General features: G+C 37.9%; 1 protein-coding gene across 4 annotated transcripts in view; it reads left to right on the forward strand.

The window, feature by feature from the left end:
- PLCL1 (phospholipase C like 1 (inactive)) overlaps positions 1-21,010 on the forward strand; it is a 328,998-nt gene that overhangs the window by 200,907 nt on the left and 107,081 nt on the right. Inside the window, exon 1 of one of the 4 annotated variants that reach the window (XM_070508296.1) lies at positions 18,815-18,932. The exons of the other annotated variants lie outside the window; for them this stretch is intronic. Coding sequence (XP_070364397.1) covers positions 18,900-18,932 — 33 coding nt within the window. The 5' untranslated portion in view covers positions 18,815-18,899. Of the gene's footprint in view, positions 1-18,814; positions 18,933-21,010 lie in introns of those variants that run through there. 4 annotated transcript variants of the gene reach the window in all.

Raw genomic sequence — 21,010 nt, forward strand, 5'->3', positions numbered from 1 at the left:
CTTTTCACACAGTGCTCCCACAGATTTGGGTAGGGATAGGGGAAAGAAGGTGAAATCATATGAAATCAACTCTTAAAATCACGATGGGAAGTAGGAAAATAACATGTGCCATATCGTTTGACAATCCCTATGTGTAACCAAAATTGCGTAATGTGTTTTATTATGATTAAAACCACAATGATGTATGTTGCCCATTTAGCATGCTCCAAAACACAATGGGAATTCACCTTTATGAAGAACAATAGTCATGGGGCCAAGACCTTGGATTCTGGCCAATTTTAAACATCTGCTTCCTCCTGAGACAGTCTGGAATTATCTTATGGGAGTCAGCCCTAGAACTGGGCTCGGGAGCAGAGGGCCTGGGTTAAATTCTATCCGGGGAGACCCAGGTTGGCTGAACGTGCAGGGTGGCAATATGTCCTGTCCTAATAAATCTGCAGCGGCTGTATTCTGTCCTACGGTGGAGATTTTCCAGGCTCTCTGTCAGCACTGCAGTTACCTACCGTAATACAGGAATCCAGGAAAAATGTTTCACATAGCAGGCCCTAGATACTTATTTAATGAACGAAAGGTGGAACAAAAGAGATGTTCTCTTTGTATACCAACATGTAACCCTGAGATTTCCAAGCTGATTTTTGGCATTATTCTAACACAGCATAAAGATTTGGACAGACTCAATTAGCATGTTTTAATGATATTTGGCTTGTTGATTTCTCAGCTCTCAGGAGACCTTAGCTTTTGGCAATAGAGACAGATAATAGTGTTCTTCCCTTTAATGCTTTGGGAATAATGTAGCTGTCCAAAATGCTAAACTTTATTCTGCAAAGTTATAACCTGAAACAGAGTTTTAAGCAAGTTGATATGTATTCCCTGAGCACCATTGGTCAAACATTCATTTAACAGTAAACGTTTATTTAAGAGCACACTATACACTGTTCTAGGTTGTGTGGGAGTTTCAAAGATAAATGAGGTTCTGTCTTTGCCACTTAAGACGTTACAGTTATTTACTATATAGACACTATATTTTCATGTCTTGAAGAAAGTGCTGGTTAAGAATTACTACGAGTGGTAAATATTTTTATACTAATATCTCCTTGATGTGGCATCATGAGAAATTATGAATAGATGAATTTCACTAATTAACTTAATTCCATTATTCTTAGAGACTTTAGTATAAGTTCTAATGATGTTGCCATAAACAACAGCGCTATCAAATATGATTTTCAAGGTTTCTTTGTGGTTATTTTTATCCTTAGGATATTTCCTGTTGGGATGTATAGTCAAAATTTGGCATTTTATTTATTAATTTCTTTATTTTGTTGGGTTCATAATAGTTTACATCATTGTGAGATTTCGCTTGTACATTACTTCTTGACTGTCACCACGTAAGTGCTCCCCTTCACCCCCTGTGCCCCCCCACCCCCCCTCCCCTGGTAACCACTGAACTGTTTTCTTTGTCCATGTGTTTGTTTATATTCCACATATGAGTGAAATCATATGGTGTTTGTCTTTCTCAGTCTGGCTTATTTCGAAAATTTGGCATTTTAAATTCAACTTGATATACGATTAGGTTCATTTGTTTCTTATTTTTAGACATTGCCTTATTTTTCCCTTTTGATTTAACTTTGATTTTTAGTGATCTAAAACTTGTATGTGGTTCTAAAATCAAAGCTATAAAACAAGGTACCTTTGGAGAAATTATTCCTGTCTACTCTTTACCCCTATTTAAAAAACTAATTTTTAAAATTAATTAATTTATTTTGTCTTTTTGTTTCTTTTTGAAAATATAAGCAAATATATACACACACGCATATAAAATAAAAGATAAATATATGAATATTTATACATATATCTATTCATAAATCTCTTCCTATTCTTACACAAATACGGTATACTAGACACTCTCTTTTGGACTTGCTTTTTTCACTTAAAAATAGATCTCGAAGGGGCTGGCCCCGTGGCCGAGTGGTTAAGTTCATGCACTCCGCTGCAGGCGGCCCAGTGTTTCATTGGTTCGAATCCTGGGTGCGGACATGGCACTGCTCATCAAGCCACGCTGAGGCAGCGTCCCACATGCCACAACTAGAAGGACCCACAATGAAGAATATACAACTGTGTACCAGGGGGCTTTGGGGAGAAAAAGGAAAAAAATAAAATCTTTAAAAAAAAAATAGATCCCGAAGATCACTCTATTTCTTTTTTTTTTTTTTGAGGAAGATTAGCCCTGAGCTAACACCTGCCAATCCTCCTCTTTTTTTGCTGAGGAAGACTGGCCCTGAGCTAACATCCATGCCCATCTTCCTCCATTTTATACGTGGGACGCCTATCATGGCATGGCTTGCCAACCAGTGCCATATCCGCTCCTGGGATCAGAACCAGCAAACCCCGGGCTGCCAAAGCAGAATGTGCGCACTTAACCACTGCACCACCGGCCTGCCCCTCACTCCATTTCTTTTTACAGCTGCGTGGTATCATATTATGTGGTTACACAATATTTTATTCAGTAGCTTGCTTATTGATAGACATGTGGTTGTCATTTCAGACTTTAAATAATATTTTCCGAGATGTAAAGGAAATGGGCTTATCGACTGACCTAAATGTCTATCCTGTTGGTGGGTATATTTCTCATTGCAGACTAATACTTAATATAAATCAGTTGTTTTGTGTGAGCTTGAATATAATTTTTTCAGTTTTGGCACAACTCTGAGGAAAACGCTAGAATCACAGACTTTTTGCATCCAGTGCGACTAAAGCTGCCAAGACATAACCCTCCATGGAGGACTTCTCCTGGATGGACTAGGAAAGCTCCTATGTAAATGTTAAGAACCCAGAAAAAGGAATGTTTAAGGGCTGGTAGTTATCACTTAGGATTTTTTTCTCTTGAAAATCTGAAAAATGTTAAATTATGAATTTTTAAAATAGTTATTAATAACCTGTTAGATGACTTGTTCTGGAGCCATTGGACCAAAAATTTTGTTCCAACTGAAAATAAGGTAGAGTTTATCATATTTGTGATGGGGCCATTTGTTGGTTTGATTTACAAGGTTGGCATTAGAGTCTTTTAAAAAAAATTCCTGGGCGCTGTGTCTGAGATCTTGGTAGAGGCAATCAGGTGGGTGGTGGTGTATATATTAGCTTCGTGGACTCATGCAGCATTTGCTGCAGCTTCCTCTTGGGAACAACGTATATGCCTGGGAGCAGAGTTCCATGATCGAATAAATTTGAAAAATTCTGACTTAGACAAGTTTCTTTATTGCAAAATTTATCAGAGCCTTTAATAACCAATACATACGTGACTTCGCAAGACAGGGGTATAAAATGCTGCTCTTCACAGACTATTTTCTTTATAGAGCCTGTTTTTCATGGAGCAAATTTTAGGAAAGTTGGATGTAATGGTTAAGCTTATAGTTATGAATGATTTAGAGAGTGAATTGCAAGGGGAGAGAGAATCAACAGGGTAGGTATCATTCCTGTGTTACAGGGGAGGAAAATGAGGCTCAGGTGTTCATGATGAGCCTATCATGGATTGAGGGCAGATCTTCAGATTGCACATCGATAGCATCACCGTATGTAAAGATTTGAAGAAATAAAAAAATCTGGAAAGAGTTTAGTAATTTTCTTAAAAATATCCTTTCTTAAAAATTTCTTAAAAATATCCAGTTGCTACGTCTAATGCAAAATTTTCCTGGTGTCACTAGGACTTTTTATTTTAAAAGTAAAACATTTTCTAGGCCACAGATATTTTCAGAAGGAAAGACACTGAGATTGCCACCGACCTTCCCTCTCTGTGCGGAATTTTAGATGAACGTACAGACATCAGATGTTGGTGCTTTTGCTTCAGATGCCTTGTAATCAAAACCCCTATAGGAGGATTTATCCTGTTTTCCGCTTAGCAGAAAAAAGGAATTATTTTATCCTTCAAACAGTTCCGTTTTTTACTCTATTTCCCATTCCCTAAATTTTTTTTTCCCTGACTAGAGTAAAACTAGTTATTCTTCATGTGACACTGGAAGAGAGAAGTCATAGTCGTTTTTGTACACAAGCTTTCTGTACCTTACATCATTGTTGACCTTTTTCTGTTCAGGGAGAAGGGTATTAGTTGCCTGCCTTCTCACCAAGTTCCTTCGTTTTTGGTGTTCAGAGTTGTTATAAAAGCAAATTTGAAATTTCACGGAATTGTTTTCTTTGATTGAGGCTGGCCTATTAATACAAACTGTTCTGTCTCAGAATTTCCTTTTTCTTTTTACAGAACATACATTTTAAGTCTATTTCAAGAGAAGAGATTTTAAACAAATATACAATGATTGTCAAACGTTCTGAAATTGGATACAGATGGATTCAGAGGAATTGAACCAATAAATGAACGACAGTTCTTGACCTGGTATATTTACTGCATGTCAGTGAAGGAGTAGCTAGATTTCCTTGTTACTCAGAGCGTGGTCACGCAGCTCAGCTGGTGTGGCCATCTCTCAGATGGTGGGACTGAGTAACGCATCTTTGGAAGGATGTCCTATCTACAGGAAGGAGATAGTTCCTGTCTGGCTTTTCTGATACTTCTCACAACTTAATTGTTCTCTGCATGCTCATTGCTTACTTTACTTTGTTGGTTAGGTCCAACACTAGAAAGTCAGATTGATTTTGTCTGTTTTATCAAGCTCAGAAAACATGATGTTTGAGAATGCAATTTAAAGATTTTCACAAACATAAGAACTTTTCTACTAGATAGCATCATTAGAAATTATATTTTTCTCGGAAGTGAGGAAGAGAATTGCATTCTGTTTGGGATCTAAATTGCTTTGGTGGCGGGCATTTTGTGTATCGCTATTCACTGTCTCTTTGAGGAATGACTGGACCACAGGAAAAATAGTATTTTAGACAAAAGACAGAGGGGTATACCATGTGGGCAGATGGCGACAATTGGCATCACCATATGGAGGCTTGGGCCCCTTTGCAAGTAGAGGAAGTGGAAGCCCTCTGCAGCCAGTGCCAGCGTGGCTGATCATTCTCCCAGCATGTCCCTTTCTCTCTGACTATTGTTGAGTTAGGGAGTGGGGAACACTGCCTGGTGATAATGCTGTCACCTCACACTGTCCTCCAAAGTTTTGGATCCCAGAATTACTAAAAACTACGTAAAAGGCTTTCCTCAAATTGGGGGAAGGAAGATGAGAGAAGTTTATGAAGCAGAAAAGGTGGTAATGGAGTTGTTAATAGCCTTCCCCTCTGTGTATGTATGGGATTGACGTGGTGATTGAACGTATATGTACAAATGCAGCAAACTAGCAATAATATGATGATAACGATAGTAGAAATTATAATTTATTGAGCACTTACTGTGTGCCTGACACAGTGTAACTACTTTACATTCATTAGTGCAGTGAATTTCCTTAACCTCTCTGTGAGGAAAGTGCTTTGTTACTGTTACTCATGAGAAAATTGCAGCTTAGAGAGTTGAGTGGAGCAACTTAGCCACGGTTATACATTAGAGGGAGAATTCTCATCAAAGCATTTCCTACTGCATTTTCTCTGCTTGGACCCAGGAGGTGTGGTAGGTACCTGTACATGAACTAGTGAATGTTGTACCAGAGAACATAGACTTCCAGGGTTCAAAGGGCACATGGGTCTGCCAAAGATTTCCTCTTTTGCTTCATTTTACATTTTACTCAAAGATTCAAAATTGGTAAGCTTGATTAAAATATCAGTTCCTTAATACGTTTCCCTAAACCATGTTTAAACAAAATCTTGTACATCATACTTTAGTTGTTTTAGTGATATAAATGAATGGTAAATGGTAAAAAATGTAAATAAATGGTAGAAATATGGTAAATAAATATTTTCTACTTTTTGTGATTGCATCGTTGTTAATTTTTAAAAATATAATTTAGTTTTAACATGTTGAATCAATATAGTGATTTTGGGATTGGCTCATATGCTGGCATGCAGTTATCAAAATCTTTTGAGTTAGTGGGTATTTAGTTTAAAACAACATTTTTGGTATTATAGTTGGTTATTTTAAATTATGATGTCTACTTTAGAAATAGCAGCAACATTAAAGGAAGGGGTAAAGTTTTATATTTATCAACTATAAGGATTACCATTCAGTGGCACTTTTTCTTTATCTCTTCTTACACATCACTTTGGTTTTATATTATTGTTACTCCAATATATGTCTTCTTTCTCTCTATTGAATTGGAAGCTCTTTGAGTTTTTTTTTCATTTCATAGGCCCTCAATAAATATTTGTGTCATGAAAGACTGAATTTTTACTCATTGCTATTAAACTCATTCCTCTCAGTATGTTGGATGACAATCAGAAACTGATGATAATTATTGGTTATCAAAAATAATTTGAGAGCACAAATCCTATAGCCTTGTTGTGTATAGGATGGTATGTATAGATTTAGGTTATTTTTCATTCTTTGGGTATGTGGAATGAATCCATAAAATTTGCTGATAGTAAAGCTTATTTCTGCATGTGTATTTAGAGAGACATAAAATATTGATTCTTCTCCTTGGAAAAAAAGAAAAGTTAATGACTAAAATTTCTTTGTGATCTCTATGACACTTTTATCACATATGTCTCCAAAAAACTAATCATTTTCTAAGAATGAATCTGTGTGCTAACAGACTGTGAAAATCTATCCATTGGTTTTCTTTTCTTTTCTTTTCTTTTTTTTTTTTTTTACCCAAAGCCAAAAGAAGTCAGCCTTTAAATATTTGGACGTTTTTCTCTAAGATACAGCTGTCCTAGGCAAACACACTGGCATTAACATTTCTAAAGCAGGCTCAAAATAAATGAGATTTTCAAAAAAACCAAACGCCTTCCAATCCCTATGTTAATTGTCATTTTAATTAAAGCTTCTGGGTGTCATCAGTAGCAGGAGATTGCCTCAGAAAGATAAAGTAAGACTGATTCTGGCTTTGGCTTTCATAAGGGCAAGAGGAATGTGCAGGAAACCAAATAACCAGATAAAGCTGCCATTGCATTAAAATAAAATTTGCCAAGCATCAGATAAACTATATTGTTAGTTGATTAACATCCTTTTCTTTAGATTATTGCATTTCCTAATCTAACTTACAGGTGGATTTCTTGGTCTGGGGGCTTAAGCTAGTATGTGCTAGACTCTTCTAACACAGATGTTTTGTGGAGATAAAGGAATCTGGAAACGGAAATCACTTTTTTCAGTGACTTTTGATTTGCAATTTTATTTATTCAAGTTACTACAAGGTTGTGAGATCAAATAAGAACATGCTTGAAAGAGCTTTGTAAAATGTAAAATGTTACTTGTTATCATCTTAATTATTATTATCTGGACAACAAAGTAAAATGCCTGTGTTTATTCAACCCCTCCTTCTGACCCACATTGCTCTATTAGGAAACAGGGAATTTTTTTGGTCCATCAGTTTAAAAGGTAAGAACTAGGGCTCGGGGTTTGCTGCTCAAGGATTCCTAGCCCAAGAATCCTAAACTTTACAAAATGAAATAAATATAGGGTCATATAAATATACGGTCGTATAAAATCGTATAAATATAGGGTCACTAAATACAGGCAGCGTGCAAAGAGCAGTGTCATCATTCCTCTCAGCTTCTGGGCCAAGTTGAAAATGTGTTTTGTTGTACCATAGGTAAAATCTGATTCTTGCTGGTGGAGAAAAAAAGAGTAGTTTTAATGTTGAAGACAAACCTAGATTCTGAACCTCAAAGATGAAATACAGTCAGAGAAGCACTGAAGACTACTCAGGGCACTCAGCACCCAAAAGTCCCAGGCACGGCATTGGCATCTCTCTAAGGCCCTATCTCAACCCAGTCATCTGAAATGACTTTGGCGAATGCAGGTTTTCCCACGAAGACTCTCATTCCGTGCTTCAGGGAGAGGCAGTTTTCCAAAGAATTGCATCTTTCCGGGAGGGAACCCAGACAGGGGGGCCTGGACTCACTGCCTTCAAGAACGCTCCATCTGAGAGCGCTGTGAAGATGGAGGTTTGGAGATACCAGATGTTCTCAAGTGCGACAGATTTTTCAGATACTGTTTTCTCATAGGAGCCAGTACAATGTCAGCCCCTTGAGGACAGTGTCTGAGTTTCTGTATGTCCATCATGAATGCCCACACTTCACATATTCACAACATACATGTGGTTGAATGAGTACTTTTGTGCCCAAACTGTCCAAACCTGTAACTCTTTATCCAATCGCACGTTGTTTACTTTATGCAACTTTGGAAATCACCCAGCTCTCCTCCTGTTACACTGTCCTTAACTTTCTTGATTGTCCTTTTACATCATTTATTGCTACTTCTTCTTTCTTTTTCTGAACCCCAGATCCCACCCCCTCGAGCTGGCTATTTCCTATGACTCTGTTCCCAGCTCTCTTCTTTATGTTCTTTGTCTGGCTGATTGTGCATTAGAGTCACCTGGGAGCCTCCTCACCCTCCATCCCCCTCTGTAACACTGTGTGTGTGTGTGTGTGTGTGTGTGTGTGTGTGTGTGTGTGTGATGTCCCTTTATACCTCTGTAGACTTCCAAAAACGAGGACATTCTCTTATAGAACCAGAATACAGTTATCAAAATCAACAAATTAACTTTAATAATACTGTTATCTAACCTACAGACTTCATTCCAATTTTGCCAGTTGTCCCTAAAGACTAATGTCTTTATAGCAAAAGGGAAAAAACCCCACAATTTTTGGGGTCTAGGAATTTAGTCCAGGATCACAAGTTAATTTCGCTCTCATTTTTTGTAGTCTCTTTTAATTTGGAACAGTTCTTCCGTATTTCTTTGTTTCCATGACCTTGACATTTCTGAAGTGCACAGGCCAGTTATTTTGGGTTTATCTGATGTTTCCCAATGATTAGTTTTAGATTATATATTTTTGGCAAGAATACCACAGAAATGATGTTGTGTCCTTTTTAATGTCTCATATCAGGGGCACGTGCTATCTACTTGTGCCATTATTTGTGGTCACTTAGTTAATGTGGTATCTATCATATTTCTACACTGTAAAGTTATTCTTTTTCTCTTATAATTAATAACTATCTTGTGGGGAGACACTTTGAGATTATGAAAATAAATACATCTATTATGGATAATGAGGGTCCGGTTTTTCATTGTTAGAGAAGAGAATTATAAATATGGAAGGGCAGAAGGCTAGAATGAACCCATGTGGTATTGGATTGGGATTGGATATATCAGTAGGGGCTCATGGTTTTTTATATCTATATATATAGATGTATGTCCTTCTGTCTATCTGTCCATCCTCCTAGTTCTATCTTCTGAGAGGATAAAGAAGCAATGATAACTCAGTCACAATGAGCACAACTAGTGTCATATCTTGTTTTCTAAATACCATTCTCCAGTAAAAATCAACCAGATCTTCATTGCTGTGGCAGGAAAAGAACAAGAGAAGCTAGAACAGCTTGTTTTATCAGAAAGTAAGGAAGTGAGCAAAGAATGACGCAGACGTGTCAGAAGGACACAGGAGTCAGCTTGAAGGACTAATTCCCACAGAACCTAAAAAATAATTGGTAGTAACAGATGGAATAAAATAAGAATCTATGAGTCCATAAATAAATCCATAAATAAATAAAAAAGGAAAGTTATTCCTTACAATAGAATTCCAATGTAGCAGGGATGGTTGAATGAAAATCACCATTTGTCAGCTACCATAGTAATTGTTGTTTGAGGCAAGAATCATCAATGGATTCTTCCCACTTTTAATAATGTTAGATTTGCTCTTCCTGACTCCTCCTGACCAGTCATTCAATCCACAGCTTTCAGCATGCAATTATATCAAATTTGCTTTTTAGCTGGCCTTCCCTCTGTGCATCCTGCCATGTGCCCGAGTATCTAAGGCCAGCAAATACCCTGCTTTCTCACTATTGGATTAATGTCTTATCCCATCTGTTCAGATTCTTCAGACTTTCCATGGGAACATTTAGGTTATTTTATATCAGTCTGTATCAAGATGAGAGCTAGAGAAAGTCCCTGGAAGCATCTTTTCCTGTCAGCTAACATGAGTGCATTTTCAAACACTCTATTAGTGAAATCCAGGTAGGGAAGAGGGGGCTGTCTGTCTGGGAAGCAGATAGAAGGGAATCTGTCGGGGACAACTAAGACTTTTGGGTCTCTGCTACATCATAGGGTAGATGGGTAGATAATTTCTTCTGCCTTGGAGAAAGGTGTTAAGAACTGACCTAAGCTGATGGCCATGCACAGCCCTGAGGGTTTTTTTCTTTCGTCTTGTTTGTTTTTCTTTTTTCCCCCTTGTTTCTAATTCAGAAGAGATTTGAGGTGAGTATCATCTACTACCTCAAACTTTGCTTCTATGTTATGATAAAAGCAGGTCTCGTACTAAACGCTGCTACACACAGAAACAGTAAATAAACACATTAGCAAGCAAGCAAAAAACAGTTTATACAGCATGTTATACAGTCTCGTTCCACTACCTTACATAAAGGTTCTTTCAAGGCAAACAGAGTAACGTTTACAGGCTGAATTCACGACCAGCAGGCAACCCTAACTCTTTGTAAACCAACAGGTGGATACTGGACCATTTAGAGATCAAACTTCAGGGCTTCTCCATGGGGAGAGCTTCTGTGCATCCTTATATTCGGTTCAAACTAGAGTGGAGAGTGTCTCCTAAATAGTTTTACTACTCCACATTATTCTTTACTGTCTTTAATTTTACTTATGAGAGTCTACTTCTAGAGTCTTCATATTAATTAATAAGCCACTAGTTTCACCAATTAAAATACATTGCTAACATTCGTTATACTGGTGATCAAAGTCTTAGGTGTTAATATGGACAATAGAAGTTCTTATAGTGTAATAAAAAAATGGATAATAGAAGTGTTTACAGTGGTTGCTTCTGGAGTGTTACCTTGCCAATAAAATACGGGCTGAACATGGAGTCTTGTTTAGGGCAACTTACTGCCCCTAGAGTTAAAACTTGAACTAAACTAGCATGTACCCACTATCACACTATCCATGCTGAGGTTTTAAAAAGAGAAAAAAAAAGTTGGAATTGGAGGAGGAGGAGATGGTCTAAGCACCAGGATGTACCCAGGAACCCCAGTCCCAAGAGGTGCTTTGTGGAAACAAAGTCCTTGATCAAATATATTGGGAAAACACTACATTCTATGACACCACCTTAGAAATTAAAAATGCGCGTTAGCTGTTTAGAAGTTAATGTCCTACAGTATAGGTACCTACTTAGCTTTGTTTCGTTTCGTATTTCCCCAACTTAGTTGACCACAGAGTCCTTTTGTTCATCTCACTCTAGAAATTAATTTTCCCTGGGACGTACTTTAGAAAACACTGCTTTAAAGATTATAGAAGTTTTCCTGACCAACATCCACTTATCTGACACTCAGCATTCCTCTCCTGAAACTTGCGATCAATAGGCTCCTCGCTAATATGCCCTCCCATCACTTGAGTTGTATGGTTACAAAGAGTCAATTGAATTTTCTCAAAACCTGTTTATTCCGTTTGTACTTGTAATTACAATTACATAACTTAATTAAATATTACATAATCCTGTGACTTGTGAGTGTAAACATAAAGAGTTATTGTTTCTTTGGAAAATAAATTGAATGCTTTGGAAAGACACAGTAAAGGATAATTGTGCAAGTTTTGTTAAATTAGGTGAGAGCTGGGCAACTATCAAAGATTAGGGAAAAAAGTAATAAAAAAGGATTTTTTATGTAGATTGCTTTGCAAATGTCTAAGTTACTGATTCATTTTAATTAAAAAATTTTTTTTTCTGCTTTCTCTCTCCAAATCTCCTCAGTACACAGTTGTATATTTTAGTTGTGGGTCCTTCTAGTTGCATGTGGGATGCCTCCTCAGCATGGCCTGATGAGTGGTGCCATGTCTGTGCCCAGGATCCAAACCAGCGAAATCCTGGGCTGCCGCAGTGGAGTGTGCGAACTTAACCGCTTGGCCATGGGGCCAGCCCCCTGAGTCATTTTAAAGAAACTGAAATGTATCATTATTCAAGAAAGATTAAGTAGAGAACTTGAATTTAGTGGCGCCATACTCAAAGCCTTACATTTAAATAAGGTACATATATACCAATTTTTATTATTTCCCACTTTCACTGAATTTTTTGAGTAAGTGACAAATTATAGGCCCTGTGAGTGTCAGATAAAAGGGCTTGTGTTCTAGAGACAGAAGTGAAGAGGTGCCTTCACAAAGGGAAATGTATATATTCTCTGTGGTATGTTTTAAAATATTCAGCGTGGATTTTGTCCACTTCACTAGAGCCGGGCTCAGCTGTCTTTAGAACCTTTGCCACCCTTGAGTTGTTGCCTTTGTTCTTTTGGTTTTCTTGTAAGTCCATGTGACTGCTTAGTGCCCATAATGCTGTTAAGAAAGGAGGATTGAAATTTTAATTTCTCTCTGGGAGTGGTCCGTACGTATACACATGTGCATCCTTTTGATTCCCATTCTCTGTCTTTGGTTTTGTGGCTGGGAACAAATTTTATTTATTACTAGTGTATTTTTCCAGTATTATTTTATAGTAAAAGTTCTTGAAAGAATGTGCAGTAAATAACATTTGATTTCTATCTGGGTTCTCTTAGACTTGATCCCACGGCAACCTACAATTTAACGTCAAGGTTATGTAGCTATTTAAGAATTTTTAGGATCTGTACTCATACATGCTATGTAAACAAAACAATTACTCTATTGTGGACCAATTTTTTCTTTTGAAATGCCTAATACAGCAGTCATTTTTCAGGTTTCGTTAGGACTGTGTTTGTAAAGAGATATCTGTAGTTTATAAACACCTTGAATCAAGGAAATGCTTTTATTATGTATAAAATGGGACAAAAAGAGACAATATTGCCTGATCCTTTGATGAAAGAAAAAAAGGACACTCTTAGGCAAATTTGGAATCCACTCAATTTTTTATCTTATTTTTTTTCACAAATACCAGAAACAGAGCCGTAAGAGTAATTTGTCAAACTACATATTAAACTGGTATTTGAATATGAAAAGGATATTTCCACCCAATGTGATATTGCTTTTTTGAAACATTAAAAACCTTTATTTTAGGATGGTAATTGAATGATAGATTAAAAAAAAAAACCCTGTGTGCTTTATTTTGACAGAGTCTTTGTACGTTTTCTTTTTAGGGTAACCATGTCAGGATGTAGTGGGACTAAGGGGGGTGGAATTGAATAGCGACCGGTGTAGGGAGATAGCTCTTCACTCTCAAGAAGACTAGTAGTTGGCAGGAATGTTTTGGGATCTGCATGTAGTTGTTTTAGATTCAACATGGAAAAATTATTCTAAACCCTAGCGATCCATCTGCCCATACTTTATGCCAAATAGCGTAGGTTACTCGCTATCAGTACCTATAGACTTTTTAGGAGCCTTCTTGATGTAATGTTGAAATTTTATTCCTATAGTTGTTGACCTGATTTTCTACAAAACTCCTTGTGGAACTGATATATAATTATTTCTCAGGATTTGTTTGTTACCGTAGTAATGGAATCTTTTCCTGTTTCTTGGTATACCTACATGTATTCTTTTCTTTTTTTTTTTTTTAAGATTTAAAAAAATTTTTTTTCCCCTTTTTCTCCCTAAAGCCCCCCGGTACACAGTTGTATATTCTTAGTTGTGGGTCCTTCTAGTTGTGGTATATGGGATGCCACCTCAGCATGGCCTGGCGAGCAGTGCCATGTCTGCGCCCAGGATTCGAACCAGCGAAACCCTGGGCCGCCGCAGCGGAGCTCGCGAACTTAACCACTCAGCCACAGGGCTGGTCCCTGTTTTCTTTATTTTCTAAGTCCAGTGAAATAGGGATGACTTTTTGTGCTATTGTAATTAAACTCTTGAACCATCTTCTTGAGGGGTTTTCATGTTTCTGATCATTTTGTTATGGTTACCTGATTATTTTTTGTTCCTTAGGGCAATTTATAGGATCACAATATAGCACTTTCAGAAATTTGGGGAGCTTTTATTATGGTAGGAAGATTAGACATTTTAAATGTGCAAACACATAACTCAGTCACTCATTCACTGATCTGTGGGTCAGATAACTGCTAAGCCTAGAGATTTTAAGATAAATGAGAGAATTTTCTAGAAGTTTGCTCAATATTCCTTTTTCAGTTGCTACTTTCTAGAAAATGTATAGTGCTACATGAAAATATCATTGAAATGGAGAACCTAAGTTATTTTCTAGAATGGGCAAACATATCTCTTGATCTACATAAAAAACATGGGAGTGAGATTGAGATTGGGGTTAGAGAGAGAGAATGCACCAATACGGACATTGTGGCCTAAGTAGGGCAATCAATTGTGTCCTAAATAATACTCAGTTCCAAATTCCAAGAGTAATATTTGCAGTAATATTTCTTTCAGGTGTACTTCCTTTTTTAAATCTTACTTTGCAACAGAAGTCATGAAACATGCTGGTGTTCCCAGCATAGAGTGCTGGTTGAGGAGTGAAAGGGAAAATATAGGCAAAGTGGGACAGAATTTTTGGCAGGTGAGCATTGGCTTGCTTGAAAAATTGGCTTTTGGTCTATGGCAATCAGCATAGAGGTCCCTCTCAGCCATTATTTCACAGGAGGTAATATTTGCTCTTTTTGAAAAAGCAACCACTGTAATACTATCACGTGGTGTTGAGAGCAGTGCAGGGGGAGAAAGGAAGTCCTTTTCAGCTTTGCCTCAAGGACTGTCGTTGAATCTTCCTTGTCCTGGTGGAGACAGGGGAGGAGCTGCAGAGAGAAACCTGGCAGCTAGCAATGGTGCCTGCATGCAGACTGCCCCTCTGTAGAATTTCAGCTTCTGGGGAGGACCTGAGGTTTAAGAGCCTTCCTGTGAACTGCTTCCTTCTGCCAACTTCTGAAAGGCTCTCCTCATTCAGGCCCAAGAGGAATGAAGCAAACGCTGCACACCTTTCTATTCTGCGAGCTCCATGATGCGTCGTGAAGCTGCAGGTTTTCTCATTGGAGAAAACATATTCCCACACATTTTAGATGATCTGCTCAGGAAATAGGACAAGGAAAGGGCAACAAACAAATGATAAGGACTGTTTAAAAATCTGGTCGCTGGGGCTTGGGGGAATTGTGTCTCTTGCATAAGTTGCACCAGTCTGAAATCTTCGTGCACTTCTAAGGCTGCTCTGTGGCTGACAGCAGTGTTAGGCGGAGATCTCTTAATCCCCGCATAGATCAGCATCTCTCTAAAATAAGTCCCTTGACTGCTCTCTGCTTCACATTACATCACAGGGAATGGCTCAGAAGACTAGCCTGCAGATTTGAAATGTCTGCCAACTGCTTCTCTACCTGATGATTTGGAATTTTACTTAGCTCTGCTAGTCTTTAGAGTTTCCTCAAAGGAAACAGATTATATTTTTCTACCTTCGTCACTAGAGTGAAAATATAATCATTATTATTTTCTTGTCCTGTGGAGTATATTTTGACTGAAATAAGTAGATAATGTACTGTTTTCAAAGACCCAACCACAGTGTTTTTTTACATTTAGTAATTCATGTATTGTTCTTTCTGGGCAATTAGAGAATTTTTCAGTCAGTTAGTAATTTACTAAGGACATATCATGTTTTCAATGCTGTGCGAGGCACTGGGGCGTGCAAAAGAAATCTGAGGCACAGTTCTTGTCCGTAGATAGGTTCTGGTATTTGCAGAGAAATGAAACTAAGTTACAGGAAACAGAAGAAAAATTAAATGTTCAACTGTATAGTACTCACTATAGGAACCACATGTATGTAAATACTAAATATGGATGAATAAATGAATGAATGAAGTGTTTGTTCAAGGAAGAAGTCAATGTGGACTGGAATATGTGATGGAGTAGATGGGATATGAACAGAGCCAACAAGGAGGAATAGGATTTGGCAAGCAGAGAGAAGTGGAGAAAAGGTGTTCCGGGCAAAGAGAGTGAAGGCAGAAAGGTGGAGGTGAGCATGGTGTATGTTTGGGACTGTGAGAGATGAGGCTAAGCTGACCAGAGGACAGCTTAGTATGCAGGAGGAACAAAACTAAAGTTGTGCATCCCCCTTCTTCCTGGATGAGTGAACCTCAATTTTGTGCCCACCCCCAAGTGATGGGTCATGAGAGCTCTAATCCAGCCAGCCTCCTTTCCAGACAGGACAGCTCTGTGACCTCATCCTGGCCAAGCTGGAGAATGCCGATGCCATGTCTGGATGTTTTTGTTCTCTTGATAAAAAGGTGGAACTCACTTTCCCCTCTTCCCTCCCTTGCCAGAAGATGCAAAGTCTCAAGCCATATAGCAACTTTGATGCAACAAGGAAGAGACTAAGAGGTGTTGTCTCTGACATTGCTGAACTCCTCTACCTATACCAACAGCTGTCTACTTCCGGACTTCCTTTTATGTGAGAAAAACCAACCTTGTTTATGTGAAACCCTCTAAGTCATGGTTTTAAGTTACCTGCAGTGCTTTAACATTATTTTAAGAGGACTAATCTGTAATAGTGTGCAAGGTGAATTGGAAAGGGATAAAAATTGAGGTGGTTGTTGTAGCAACATAGGCCTGAGGTGAAGAGGTTCTAGACAAGACTTCTGGGAAGGGGGTTAGGGAGGGAGGCAGACATCTCAGAGAAGTAGTAAAAGGATTCAGTACAGAGTCAATGAAGGAGAGAAGAAGCCAGATAACTTCAAAGTTTCTAAACAGGAAGTTAAGTGGGATAGCCATACAGCTTTGGGGAGAGGCAACTGAGGATAAAGATCAATTTTGAGTTTGAGATGATGATGGGACATCCAAGTAGAAAGGTTCTATAAGTAGTTGGAAATACAGCATTTGAATTCAGGTGAGTCTATAGAGACCTTGGACATGGACAGAGAGAAAAGCATTGCACGATGCCTCCAGTTATGAGTTGAGAGGAAGAAAAGAGGTCAGTTGTCTAAACGTGGAGACAGAGAAAGGAGATAATAGAGGATTAGAAGATTAAATAGTGTCCAATGCCATCAAAGCAAAGGTCACATAGTGGGACATCAATAAATACATGTTGCAGGGATGAATGAGATAATCATCAGTATCCAGTTCTCTAGAGAGGTCAAGGAAGATGATACCAAGGAGAGAACAAGTGAATCTGGTAAATGTAGGGTACCAGTGATTTCCAAGGAGGAGTTTCTACAGACTTAAGAGCCATATATCAGCTGCCTAGAGGAAGCTGATCAAGAAGAGGATGGGGTAGTAAGTGGGGAGAGAAGGGAGTACAAGCTGAAGGTGGTAGAGAAAGATCATTCATTGAAGGAGTTGGGAATTGAGACGAAGGGCTGATTCTTGCAGGGGTGGTAGACTTAGCAAAAGATGGCTTTCAAAAGATTGAAAACCAAGAGGGAAGAAGTTAGTGGAAAGGTCCAAACACACATAAAAAGTAAATCTATGGTGGTGTTGGAGAAAGACTTTAGTTTTAGAGAGGCTCAGATGTTCCTCTGAAGTTGGAGGCAAAGATGATGACAAGGGAGCTGTGCAAAGATCAACAGGCCTAAACTAGGTGAGATGGCAACAGTCTGTCAAGGGCAAGGCTGCGTGATTTTGTCTCTTCCTCAGGCAGGACAGTAGCAGAGAACCAGGAGCTGTGGAGGAGACGCAGTGTCACCTGGAGGTTTCATGGCGGGTAGCAGAGGGGAAGGAGGCTAGAACAATGTTCCTGGGGAGGGAGGAGGATGAGGAGTCTAGTGTGCCAGGCAGAGGGAAGATTGTCCAGGGGACAGAAGACAGATTTGGAGGGTGTGGTGGGGGGAAGTGACAGAGAAAGTGGTGGTGACCTGAGAAGAGTAAATGCCAATCTCAGACGTGGAGCAGGACCTTGAGAGGGTGAGGCCCAGGCACTGCCTGTTAGTACTCAGACACAGTGGCTTGTTACAAGCAGAGATTTCGTTCTTTTTCTAATATTCTTTTTTTGTAGAAAAACACTTGTGCAAAACTACATGGCATTTATTTAAAATATACTAGTATATTATTACAGTTTAGGCTGAGTATAAGTTAGGCACAAATCTAATGAGGTTTATCTCATTTTGGTGAGACTTCCCAAATATGAAATAAAAAGCTACTGATGTTCCAATTCTGGCAATATTTTGCCCTTCACACAGTCAACCACACTCTTGCTGGATTCAGCCTTGGGTTTCTGACAGCATTGCTGAAAACTGCCATCCATTCACAGTGGCTTCTCCTAGTAATCTCTATGAAGCACAATTTTTAAAATGTCCTTAAAAAAGCATGCTACTTTAATGAGATGCCAGATGGTATGTTGCGTGGTTTCCTAACTGGTGTTACTTCCACACTGTAATTGAACTATATAAAGAACTTGCTCTCAACTCAAGAGGAATCCTGTGAAACTCAAGTTTATATTAACTTATAAAGAGATAACTTCTGTGTATTGGGACTGGTTTCGTAGCACCAGTTTTGTTAGGTAAAAACTACGCATAAATCATGAGGGATAAAAATGATAGATGCAAATTGTGAGGACTTTGTACGTATTCACATTCTTATTTTCTTCTGATTTTTAAAAGTGAGGCAATATCATGGTAGAAAATTTGAAAAATAGAAAAAAGGGGAAAGGAAGTAACAATTGCTCCAACTTCCTAGAGATAACCACTATTAGCTTAATTTTTGGTGGGGGGAGGGGCACATTTTTTCTGCAACTGGAATCATATTAAATGTAACTTTGCATTCTACTTCAGTAGGTCAGTTCACTTCTGATTTTAGTTTTGTTTTCTGAAAAATCTCTAAAGTCAGCAAGAAAAAGGAGGTAGCATGTAACGAAAGAGTCAGCAGAAAGCTTAATTTCTGTGGGAGATAGAAAAACTGACTAATCTGTGACCTCCACTAACTTTCTACTCAGAAAAATGTGGTTGCAATGAGTCAAGTCTCCATTGCCCCCAATCTTTAGAAGATAATGATTTAACTATTATGATTTATACTATATTCTTTTCAAGATTAACTGTGAGTATAAAAAAATCTTAGTTTTATACCTTGATAGTAATTATTTACTTACAGCTCAAAATATGGGAAGTAATTTTGGGTTGAAGAGTTCTTTTATGTTGTCAGTTTATTTTCCTTTTGACATTTGTGTATGGTGTTTTGCATTATATTTTCTAATGGAAATCAACTGTCCATTCGGGTGAATCAACTGACTATGCAAGTCAGATTTGCTTTAGTCTTTCAGTGTTTATTCAGTTTTATTTAATATTGTAGCTTTATGAGGGTTATGAATCATAGGAATGTACAGAATATGAACCACGTGGCGTTATCTTAGATGGAAAGTTAAACTGTTTGTAATTTGGATATGTTGTCCAATTTTTATTAGATAAGATATTTTCACTGTTACTTTAACTATGGAAATATTTAATGTGTCAGTTCATCTTGCCTTTTAGAATTTCCATTTTGAAATTGACAAAGAAAAGGAATAATTATTTTGCATTAATTTATATTTAATATAAGCACTTGAGAAGTAACCAGGAGTGGGACAGAAGGGAGAAGACATTCAAGGATATGCATTCTAGAGTAGGTAATGAATTTTAATTGCCAGAAATCAATGGATCAGCCAAAAACTCAAATGTTAATCTTTAATAAATAGACATTTACTTAGGAACTGATTTCTTTGGACTCACGTGAAACATAAAAATAACTGAAAATTGTCAATAATGGTATATAATTGCCTATTTGAGTTTAGCTATGATTATTTCTGGAATAAAATACTCAGGGATGAGGTGGGATGTAAGAGGCCACAAAAATCTTGGAAGTGAGCCCTCCCAGGATGCAAATGTATCACTTAATTTGACAGAGATCTTCATTGAGATTTATATATGTTATCACTCTTAATTTCAATTTAATGAGCAGTGACAAACTTCTTGTTGAGTTGAGTTTGAATTACAGTGGTAAGTGGCGGAGCGGCAGTATATCATTGTCTCCTCTGATGTTTTCGTAGTTTGAGTAATGTTGGCAAACTGGCCTATAGGCCTGGTCCAGCTGCTGTTTTTGTAAATAGGGTTTGATTAGAACACAGCCACACTCATTTATGTATTGTTTGTGGCTGCTTTCACACTACAATGGCAGAGTTAAGTATTTCCACAGAAGCTATGTTGACTGCAAAGCTTAAAATATTGACCATCTAGCTTTTTACTGAAAAAATTAGTCAACTCCTAGTTTAAGTAAAAGTTTTAAACTTTTTTGTTCTAGTATTCTTTAAACCTGACTGTGCTGTGGTTTGCATGTCAATATGGAATCAAGTTACCAAGACGGTAAGAGAGAGAGGAAAGAAGTGAAAAACCTGTTCCCTGCCTTGGAGAACTTTTCAGACAAGACATACATAAATGAAATAACCAGAGGAAAATATAACACTTTATGATCAAGGGCTAAATTGTGTGATAGTAGCAAAAAAAAAAAAAAAGCCCACTACAACTGTCCTACATTTTATATCATAAATGTATGTGAATTGAAAGTCATTTTAATCTGGTTAGAGTCAGAGTTCTCAAAATTACAATGTGAGTACACTAATATATTAGGATATTTTTGACTTTGTGACTTGCAAATGGGAGCATCAACTTTTTGCCTCATAGTTATATAGTCGAATGTCATTTAAGCAGGGTTCTAAAGGAGTCTGGACCTTTTCTAGAAATAGTGGGGTCAGAAAGGATGATGTACTAGGCTTTCCTGAGTAAGGACTAGGAAAGAGGTAGTTACTTCAGGATAGTTCTGTGATCAGTGTATAGGGATGCCTCCTCAACTGTTTCTGGAAAATGTAGTTTTAATAGAGACTTAGGTGGAGAGGCATGGGATCCAAACATAGTGGATCTCTATCTTCAAGGACTGAATGGAGCTGAGAGAAATAACCTGGCACACAATTGAACATACATGGGGAAAAGGGTGAACTTGGAAGGGGCAATTATAAATTGGTGTGAACTTACATGCAAGCATGAGCAACACGAGATGATGTATGTGTAATTTGTTTCATTTACATTTAGTTTGATTTTGACTTTCATGCATTATAACGAAGCAGCTCCCAGCTTTAAACAGGGGAG

Source organism: Equus asinus, chromosome 4 (genome assembly GCF_041296235.1).
Source record: "Equus asinus isolate D_3611 breed Donkey chromosome 4, EquAss-T2T_v2, whole genome shotgun sequence".
Classification (NCBI taxonomy): domain Eukaryota; kingdom Metazoa; phylum Chordata; class Mammalia; order Perissodactyla; family Equidae; genus Equus; species Equus asinus.